Consider the following 11,238-nt stretch of genomic DNA (forward strand, 5'->3'; position numbering starts at 1 on the left):
CATATCATCTGCATGCTAATCATATCCACATTTACGTCTCCAACACAAGTGTTTTTCTTAAACTCTATACTCATGTAAAAAGCTGCCTTTTTTATATTTTCAACAATGGGTCAATTATATCCCAAATGGATTTTTTGACTTCCTATCTTCCACCCCCATTTGTTCCTTCTTTTGGTTTCTCTACGTAATTGACACCATCATCTACCCAATCAGCCAATGCAAAACCCTACAAATCATCCTTGTTTCGTTTTTCCCACCCTGACCTCTCCTGAATCTAATATTAGCAAATTCTATCAGACTAATGTCCAGAATATATCTTGAATCAGCTCTTCTTATCTTCTCTACTTTCATTTTGGTCAAAGGCTTTATCATCTTTCAACTGGAGCATTGCAAAATCTCCTAACTGGTATTCCTGTTCTCACTCTTTCCCCTCTTGCTCCACTTTTTACATAGCCTCTAGGTTGCTTTTTAAAAACATGTAACATGTCACTCTCCTGCTTCCACCCCTTCAATGTATTCTATTCCCCTTATGATGAGATCAAAGCTCCATATCATGGACTGAATGAGCCATATGAACCGATCCTGTCTGCTTTTCCCAACATGACCTACATCACCTCACTCTTGCTCTCCGTGCTTCAGCCACATACTGGCCTCTTTTCTGTTCATTGAACACGACAAGTCAATTCCTACTTCATGGTATTTGAACTTGCTCTTACCACTGCCTGGATGCTTTTCCACTGGCTCTTCGCAAGGCTGGTTCCTTCCTGTCATTCAGGTTTCAATTCCTGCTACCTCGTCCTAAGTGATGCTCTCTGCTTATTCTTTTTTATATCACTCTTTGTTTCTTCACAGTCCTTTTCACAGTCTAAGATATTTGTCCATTGCTTTCTTTGTTTGTCTCTCTGAACCTGAAAATGTAAGCTTCTACAGGGCAGAAATCCGGTTTGCCTTTTTAAAGACTGTATTCCTAGCTCCTGAGACAGTATTGAGCATGGAATAGGCACTCAATATATATTTGATCAATGGATGAAAGAGGTCTTGAGAAATTAGTCGACTTATTCATTATAAAAAGTGCTATTTACTAAGTATCTATGCCATGCCTGATGTTAAGTACATTTTGTATAAACTATCTCATTTAATTTTTAATGGCAACCATCTGAAAGGTAGGCATTGCTAACCTAATTTTACAAATGAAGTAAATGAGAAACTGAAATTGATATATATTCATATAGGCAGTGAAAAATTTGAGCTTAGTCAGTTTGACCCCAAAGCCCATACTTTTAGGCATATGCTATTCTTCTCCCTGTCAGAAAAGAAGAGTGAATTGTCACATTACATAAAGGGCAGCATCTTCCTGTGGACAGGCTGGGGCACTCCTGTGGATCTTGCTATGTTTCTTCAGTAAGGCCAACACAAAACACTCTGCTTCACAGACTATTAGACTTTTTATTTTTCCAAAGACTCTGACTCCAAATCTTTGTCAATTACAGTATAAGGTCAAAAGAACATATCCTGCATTCTCTTTCTTAAATCTATGCCAACAATGGCATGAACGAACTGGTGAATTTGTCTCCTACCTGTAGTGAAGTTAATTCAAATTGTAGTCGGGTAGTAAAGCCTTCACTTACACGTTGATCTTTATGAGACTGCACCGCCATCTTTTCCTTTCAAAGCTTTGCTTTTGTCAATGACAATAAACCAAAGGTGAATGAAGGTGGGATATTAGTATACAAAAATATATAAATACACATGGTATTTATTATATCCTGACTTTTTCCTAGTTTATTCAAACAACACAACTCTACTTAGTTGTATTCTAGGGCTTCGTGGAAAGACTTCAATTTATAGGCTGCTAGTTTGTACTTTTTAACAATAATTATTTCTTTGCTATTTCTGCTAGGTATTTAAATACTAAGTGAATAAAAATTTATTTTATTCTAAAAATAAATTGTAAACAATTTTAATAAGTCAAAATATAATTATAGTTTTCTTTCATCGTGAGCTACAGATACATATGGTAGTGGTAAAGGATGAACCATATTTTTAAATATAAATTTTTTAATTGCATGATTCATTTATAAATGCATTCACATTATTCAAACTCTAACCAATAGATTTTATATAAACAAAAGAACACTACCCATATGTTCTTAAAGGTCAGGTGCTGGTTTTTGTATATTAGCTAGACCATTATCTACAGAGTTAGAGACTCTGGCCACAGATCACAATAAAACACTAATCTTTGCTGATCACATTCACTTATCTAATCAGAATAACTTAGGTGCTGCATTTTTAAAGAATGAGAGGTGGACTTTGTCATCTTATGTTTCTTTATCTGAACCAAACTATATAATCATTTGCATTATACTTTTAGCTCAATAGCTTTTATATGTTTAACCTATCAAGAATCATTTTTAATGTTTTCTAATCATTTTTAATCATCATAACTCCTTTGGCCAATATTTATGTTTGTTAAAAGTTAAAGGTGAGAACTCAGTACTAGGAGAAAGTGAATGTAATATTTGATTTTTAGGTTTGTTCACTTAACATTAGATGATATCTAGATAATAAGACTTTATGGTAATATAATCAGCAGATGAATAATTCTGGCTATTGTTAAAAGTTTTGTATATAAGAGTTAACTGCAACACTAACCAAAATACTGAACATCCAGAGAAACATAATCCTAACTGTTTCTGTGGAAACTGTAAGTATAACTTCTGCTGAGCAAACCCCTTATTTGAATTATTAGATTTTATTTATTATTTTTTTATTTTTTGTATGTACATGAAATTCTTAATTACTGAGTTACAAATTTGCTTATTATTGTAATAAGTGACTGATGTGAAAGTCTAGTCTCTTTTATTCTCCCTTTTGAGAAGCAATAGGTCAATCCTCTAGAGTCAAATGAATTGACTGTATTGACATGCTACGTCAAATAATTTAATTTCACCCAAATAAGTTGCTGTTGAATTAACAATTAGTAATATGACTGTTCAATTTCATAGGCTACTAATACATCTCTTTGATTCATAAACTCCCCAGAACAGAAGTTTGGACCAAATTATATAAATCTCTCTGGGGATTTTCCAAGTAGCTCTTTATAGAACCTGGCCTAGGGTCATCCTGTAGAAGCAAAATAGTGGAGGAAAGCAAAATCTTTGGAAACAGACTACCTAGTTTCAAATTTGGGCCGAGCTGCTTTCTACATACTTGCTGAGCAAGTTCTCTCTTAGCCTTGCCTTGCACATCTGTGAGATGGGGAATATAGAAGATTTCCCCTTTCCCCGCATCCTCACCAGCATTTGTTATTCTCAGTCTTTTTAATAATGGCCAGTCTAACTGGGGTGAGATGATATCTCAATGTGGTTTTGATTTGCATTTCTCTGATGACTAGTGATGCTGAGCACTTTTTCATGTACCTATTGGCCATTTGTATCTCTTCCTTTGAAAAGTATCTATTCAAATCCTTTTCCCATTTTTTAATTGGATTATTTGTTTTTTTACTGTATAGTTATTTCAGCTCTTTGTATATTCTGGATATTAATCCCTTGTTGGATGCATAGTGTGCAAATATTTTCTTCCAACCCGTAGGTTGTCTTTCTGTTCTGTTGATTGTTTCCATATGCTATTAATAAATAAATAAATAAAAGGAAATGGGGAATATAATGCTATCTATATCATAGCATTGTTAGGAGAATTAAATGATAGTAATAGTTATATTTATCCAATGTTTACTAGATGCCTTACAAGTTAAGAACTTTACTTTCATTATCATAATAAATTCTCATAACACTGAGACATGCACTAATATTGGACGTATGTTATAGAAAAGGAAACTGTCTTAGCTAAGATAACTCACTTGCACTTATAACATATTGAGCACATTGTCCAGCACATAGTGTGCCCTCTGTAAATATTAGTTACTGTTATTATACTAGAACTTAGCATCAGGCACTTTAAGGAACTTGTTCTGCCCCTGAACATCTTTGAGCCTGTGTATATGATGGGGTTGCTGATATATCCCAAAGTTCAGACCATAGGTTAAGTTTCTTTGCTTTACAATGACAAATTACTTAATGGTGGCAATAGAGTGTGTACAGTTGTGGGTTCCTGAAATGCCTGATCAATGTTAAATGTTTGGATGTTAAAACACTGCTGGTTAGTCTTAATTACTAGTTTGTTCTTTCCTAAAATATCATTATAAACTCAAGGTTTACTTAAAAATTCATTTTAAGAGATACCTTTAAATCTAATTCTACATTAAAAAGTGACAAAAATATTAGACCAAAGGGTCGGATGAGAGTTTTAGTCTGGCTTTACTGTAAATCAGAAATAAAATATCATTATAAACTCAAGGTTTACTTAAAAATTCATTTTAAGAGATACCTTTAAATCTAATTCTACATTAAAAAGTGGCAAAAATATTAGACCAAAGGGTCGGATGAGAGTTTTAGTCTGGCTTTACTGTAAATCAGAAACTATGCTGAGTGTTTTGTGTGAATAGTTAGATGGCCTTTGTTGAAATATTATCAACTGAGAAGTTACCACTTTTCAAAGAATTCCACTTGAGTCCAATAATCCAAATCTTGCAAATTCTTCACTATTTAGAATCTAAATCTTTCTACAGGTGATCTCTCAATATTGCTCTTAAAATGCAGTAGTTTCTCAAGAAACATTTATTGAATGATTTATTTGTGACACACTAAAAGAGAATTGATTTAAAATTGTCTTCCACATGGCATCCCTTTAAATATTTGAGAACAAATATTACTTCTCCTTTGAGGCTTTTTGCCAGCTCAATATCTGAAGATTCTCAAACTTATAGTTGGAGATTATAACATAGAAGAAAGCTAGGATTAGGACCATACGTTGACAGGCAAAGCTGATAAATTTTAAGATAGACAAGCCAGTTTAAGCTAGAACCTACTCAGCTTTTAGGAAGGAGTAGATCTTGTAGCTTATTTCCAATCCAAAATATTTCACTCGTTGTAGAACAAACTCATTTTGTCACTGCTCTCTCGGCCTGCATTCTTTTACAACTACAAAAAGCCCAACAATTTTGATGGAGCAGTTAGGTGAAAGACTGGTCATTTGTTTATTTATTTTTATTTCTTTATTGTAACAGAGTCGATTGTACATGTCTGTGGGGTACAGTATCAACTATCAATAGCCATGTGCAATAAGTGATGCGCAAAGCAGGATAATTAGTATATTCAACAATAAGACTGGTCATTTAAATAATAGTACTAATTCAGTCTACTTGAAATTATCATTGGTATCTAAGAAGTTGTCTGCTATGTCTAACCTGTAAAATATGAGTGAGTTGGACTAAAAAATCTCTTGGATTCTTTTTAAATCGTGATACTGATTTTTCTTTTTGTTGTTAAGCACTTGCAAAAAAAGATAGTGAACAATCCAATACATTGCCGACTTATAATTTTCAAGATATACTCAAATAATTTCAATGGAGTAATGTCTCAGCAAAAAATTAAAAGTGCAATAACTTCCCTGAAATTATATTCACACATTACTTCAGTTGTGGTAGCATTTGAGAAGGTGATGGCAGCTTTAAAATCCACATAATGACCTCAAATCAATAAATATTTATGGAGTGGCTCGTATAAATAATATTAGAAAACATATTGATAGGTTTGAATGCATGTTATATTGAGATTGCGTCTAGGGGAGATACATGCTCACACAACGTATCCCCCCATCCAACTTTGGGCTCTCAAAATATGTTGGCAAAAGTCTTAAACATAGGCATAATCAGAATATGATGTTATGCCAGACAATTGGAAGACTTTTTTGCCAATTAAGATTCCTTTGATGTGACTTGAAAGTCAAATGAGAAATGTTCTCAAACAAAAAGAATCAGACAGTGAAAACATGTTAAGTATTAAAAAGCCTGTGCTGACATTCACATGTTCTGGATTTATTATCGTTCAACAGAATTAAACCAAACCCAAGCATTTTTTTTTTTTTTGCTTTGCATGAAATAAAAATTGATACAAAAATGAGTATTATGAAAGTGTAATAGGTTATCCATGGCATGGGTTATTCTTTCATTTCAGGCAGGTGCAAAATGTGGTTGCTTTTAACAACGGCAAGTTTGATATCTGCAGTTGGAACTGCACATGGTTTCCTTGGAAAATTAAACCCTGAAAGCCCTGAAGTGACTATGAATATTGTAAGTAACTGGGGGGAAAACCTACAAAACTAAGAGATATTACCATGATTTAGATTCATAGTGGGTTTAAGCTTTAATGTGACCAATTAAAAATAATTAACAATATCTATTTATTAGATGCATTTAAAAAGCTAACTAAAACTTAAAGTCTTGGGTCTTTTTCATCAGAGTCAGATGATTTCCTACTGGGGATATCCAAGTGAAGTATATGAAGTTGTGACTGAAGATGGTTATATCCTTGATATCAACAGAATTCCTTATGGGAAGAAAAATTCAGAGAACAGAGGTATAACCTTCCCTTCCTTTCTTTTCCCCTCTTTTCCTTTCCCTCTTTCTTCCTCTCTCCTTCCCTCTCTCTGTTTCATCTCCATCCCTCCCTCCACCCCTTTCTTCCTTTTCTTTCCTTCCATTTTTCCTCCTTTCATTTCTTCCTAAGGAATTGCTTATTCTGTAAATTCAACAATAACTAAGCCGTATGTCTAGTCTTCGAGGAGATCAAGTCAAAGAGATAGATGAATAAACAGATTATTATAACATGTGATAAAGTCAGTGCTACAACAGTGAACATGATATTAAGCTAGAAGTCCTAATGGAGGCAACTAATCCAGCTAGGGAAACTCAAGGAAAGCTTTCCTGGAAATAATAACTGAGCTGAGATCTATAGAATTAGGAAGAGTTAGTCAGGGTGTGTTCCGCAGACAGGAGGATGGAGAAGCAATTCAAGGCTTATATCCTAAACAGATTAAGGTCATTTTTTCTTAGTATTGTACTATTAAAAATTCACTTTTCTCTCATTGTAGAAAAATTGTGAAGTTCAAAAAGAATAGAAATAAATACTGCCCATAGCTTTCCCATTCAAAGTTCACCTAAACTAAAATTGTGTTGAATTTCCTTAGAATATAACTTTTTAATAACTTTATTTTGAGGTATAAGTTGCATACAAAAAAACGGCACATATTTAAAGAAAACTATTTGATCAGTTTTAGCATCTGAGCAAATAACCACCTGGGAAGTCATTACCATAATTAAGAAAAGATGTTCAAAAATATTCAGCCCAATCAAGGAACCATTTAATCGGCACATATTTAAAGAAAACTATTTGATCAGTTTTAGCATCTGAGCAAATAACCACCTGGGAAATCATTACCATAATTAAGAAAAGATGTTCAAAAATATTCAGCCCAATCAAGGAACCATTTAATTCTAGTTGCATGAAAGTGTGTTCCTATCTTCATGTTTACGTTAGAATAAGGAATAAGTTTATAAAGTTTTTAAACAATTTTCTTCTTCAGGCCAGAGACCTGTTGTGTTTTTGCAGCACGGTTTGCTTACATCGGCCACAAACTGGATTTCCAACCTGCCCAACAACAGCCTGGGCTTCATTCTGGCAGATGCTGGTTATGATGTGTGGCTGGGGAACAGCAGAGGAAATACCTGGGCCAGAAGAAATTTGTACTATTCACCAGACTCAGTTGAATTCTGGGCCTTCAGGTAAAGAAAAGGGACAATTAAAAATAAGCATCGGGTTTTAAAAACATGACACTCTCCCCTTCCAATCCGGTCTCATTTTTTTTTTTTTTGGTCCTTTTTTTTGAGACCGGCCGCACCGCTCTCAGCCAGTGAGCGCTGTGAGCACACCGGCCATCCCTATATAGGATCCGAACCCACTGCCTGAGCGCTCCAGCGCCGCACTCTCCCGAGTGCGCCACGGGCTCGGCCCCAATCCGGTCTCATTTTAACAAATCAAACTTTAAGTAGGAGGAGAAGAAAGACATTTTTATTGTAATCCCTTCTTGGATTCTTCTATATACCTCATTCCCATGGTAGCTTTTCCTTCAAACTTTCTCTGATATCAGTACCGATTATTAGGGGATCCCTGAATATGCTTTTTAAAAAGGAATGAAAAATATGGGTGAAGCAAGTAACTTCTCTGCCACTGGCCAATTCCAAAAGGACAATCCATATGGATTCAAGAGGGATGTTAAAACCCAGCTGGGGATGAAAGAGCAGCAACCTGAGTCAGCATCAGTAGAAAGGAAGAATGGAATTCAGACACCATGGAGAGATTATCAAAGCTTTCCTATCACTGGCCGCCTTGTGCTTTATTTCCGGAAATTACTGATAGAGGTGGAGAACAGAAAAGGGTTTGACTGAGGATACTGAGGCACAAAAGTGCTCCAAGAATTCTAGGAGCTGAAAGGAAACCCCTGTGTCCTGAGCATAGTGAAGAAGAGAGAGAGTGACATGAGAGGAGACTGGAGGTGCTGACAAGAGCCAGATCAAGCAGGGCTGTGTGGGCGGTCAGGAGGGCCTTGGAGCTCACTCTACGTGCAATGAGAAGCCATGAAAAATTTTAAGCAGGGGAGTGGAATAATCCGGTTTTCAGTTTCAAAATATCATTCCGCCTGATTCATGAAGAATAAAATAAAGAGGGATAGGATTCATATTACATGGCACTGGAACACAGCATATAAGTGATTGTTAAATATGACATTCCATTTCAAGGACAGAAATAATTCCCACCTGCAGATCCTATCTTGTTTCAATTAAATTGCAGCTGTAAGACTGTGCTTACAAAATGATGAAGCCACCATGGAAGACACTTGATACTCACTAATGGTCTATGATCAGCAATGTTAAGAGAATCTTATTTTCTATTTTCCAAAGGATCCAGGACAGAAATAATTCCCACCTGCAGATCCTATCTTGTTTCAATTAAATTGCAGCTGTAATACTGTGCTTCCAAAATGATGAAGCCACCGTGGAAGACACTTGATATTCACTAATGGTCTATGATCAGCAATGTTAAGAGAATCTTATTTTCTATTTTCCAAAGGATCCTTAGCTAAAAATATGTCTGAATTTTAGAAACTACAACAAGGAAATGTATTCAGTTCTGTCTTTTCTTTTTCCTTCCAGCTTTGATGAAATGGCTAAATATGACCTTCCATCCACGATTGACTTCATTGTGAAGAAAACTGGACAGGAGAAGCTACACTATGTTGGCCATTCCCAGGGTACCACCATTGGTAGGTAAAAGCAGTTAAGGCCGGATAGTTTAATTCTTGTAAATGCCTTCCCAGTGGCTATGGCAGGCATGCTGGTAACCACATTAATTGCTTTCCATTCATTATATAATTGATTCCTTACAACAACCCAACAATATAGGGACAATTATAATTCCTGTTGTATAGATGGGTTAACAAAGCAAGGGAATAAATAATTTGAGCAAGGTAACATGGGTTATTACCAGTAGGGTGGCACATATACCAGCTCAGGCAATTTGACTCCCAAGTCAGCATCATACAGCCTCTGGACCAAATTTATTCCATTCATTCAGCCGAATTTATGGAGCATCTGTGATGTGCCCAAACAGTACAGCAATAAATAAAATAGATTAAAATCTCTACCTTTGTACCACTTATAATCTAGTGCAGGGAGGCAGAGAAAATACCAAAGATTAAAAAGTAAAATATAGGGTATATTAAATAATTGTAATGCTATGAAGAGAAAATAAATCAGAGAAGGTATTAGGGAACATCAGAGGGGTTCACAGCAATTTTGGATAGGGAACATGAGAAAACACTCTTAGGTAAAGATATGAAGGAGGTCAGGGAGCAAGTCATGTGCTTACCTGGCAGACTGATGTTCCAGGGAGAGAGAACAGCAAGTGCAAAGAATCTGAAGCTGAAGCACACTTAGCACATTTGAGGTACAATAGTGAAGTTACCTCCTGTGTAGATAGATCAGATTGAGACAGAGACAGAGAGAGAGACAGATGAGATCACAGGGGCTAGGAAGGCAGACCATTCAGGGCTCTTTGGCTGTTGCAGGGATTTCAGCTTTCACTCTGAGTGAAAAAGGAACCCACAGAAGAATTTTGAATAGAAGAGTTACATGATCCGTAACAAAATCTTTTCAGTTGCTGAACAGGAACAAGGGCGGGAGCAGAGAACCAGTTAGAGGACTTACCGTTAGAGTAATCCATGCAGGGGATGATGGTGACCTGGCTGAGGGAGTGAGGTGGCTGTGGAGATAATGACACATGGCCAGGTTCTAGATATATTTCTTAGATATATTAGGGCACTTCAAAAAGTTTGTGGAAAATAGAATTAAAAGACATATGAATCTTTACATGAATTTTTTGAAGTACCTCATATTTTGGAGGTGGAGCTGACAGGATTTGCTGATGTATTGGTTTGGATTGTAAGAGAAAAAGAGAAGTCAAGGGTGATGCCAGGGTTCCAGCCTGAGCACCTGGGATAATGGGGATGCTGCTAACCAAGGGGTAAGACTGTGAGAAGAGCTGATGTGATGGGGAGCAGGAGCTCAGCCTTGGACCACTAAGTGCTGGGTGCTATTGGAGATCCAAGTGGAGGTGTCAAGCAGTCAATTATATACACAAACGTGGAGTTCAGGGGCAAGGACTGGGCTGAAAATGCAAAACAGGAGTCATCAGAACATGAGACAGGATGTAATAACTAATGAAGTGAGTTCAGACAGAAAAGAGGAGGGAGGTCCAAGGTCAAAGCTCCGGGGGCCATTCCTTAATTTAAAAAAGAAAAAGAAAAAGATGAGGAGAAATCAAGAAAAGAAACTGGGAAATAATGGTGACAGTGACAGAAGGAAAGCCAGGAGGGTCTGGAATTCTGGAAGTCAAGGGGAGAAAGTGTTTTAAGAAGAATGTGGTCACTGTGGAAAAGGCTATTGATAATAAAGCCTGAGAACTGACCACTGGATTTAGCAGCCTGGAAGATAGGGGGGCTTTTATAACAGCAACTTTGGTGGAGGGGTTGAGATGAAAGCACAGCCAAGTGAGCTCAAGACAGCATGAGAGAAGCTGTAAAGGTAAGAAATAGGGTAGAAGCAAGAGAAGGGAGCAGGGGGTCGTATGGGAGAAATCATGGCTTATCTTGACGCTGACCCTCACTCTCAGCTGATGACCCTGCTTCCGAACACAATTCTAAGTAATTAGAATGTCCAAAAACGGGCCGGCCCGGTGGCGCACTGGATAGTGCACCGCTTGGGAAGCGCGGCGGCGCTCC

At 36.6% G+C, this 11,238-nt stretch overlaps 1 protein-coding gene across 2 annotated transcripts in view; it reads left to right on the forward strand.

Moving 5' to 3' along the window:
• The first annotated feature begins 2,611 nt into the window (after positions 1-2,611).
• LIPF (lipase, gastric) overlaps positions 2,612-11,238 on the forward strand; it is an 18,022-nt gene continuing 9,395 nt past the window's right edge. Inside the window, exons 1-5 of one of the 2 annotated variants that reach the window (XM_008588744.1) lie at positions 2,612-2,707; positions 6,078-6,193; positions 6,362-6,479; positions 7,486-7,684; positions 9,113-9,222. In XM_008588744.1, the coding sequence (XP_008586966.1) occupies positions 6,089-6,193; positions 6,362-6,479; positions 7,486-7,684; positions 9,113-9,222 (532 nt within the window). In that variant the 5' untranslated portion in view covers positions 2,612-2,707; positions 6,078-6,088. The remainder of the gene's footprint in view (positions 2,708-6,077; positions 6,194-6,361; positions 6,480-7,485; positions 7,685-9,112; positions 9,223-11,238) is intronic. The other variant, XM_008588745.1, reaches the window with a different exon arrangement.

The sequence above is a fragment of the Galeopterus variegatus genome, unplaced genomic scaffold (genome assembly GCF_000696425.1).
Source record: "Galeopterus variegatus unplaced genomic scaffold, G_variegatus-3.0.2 Scaffold5012, whole genome shotgun sequence".
NCBI classification, from domain to species: Eukaryota; Metazoa; Chordata; class Mammalia; order Dermoptera; family Cynocephalidae; genus Galeopterus; species Galeopterus variegatus.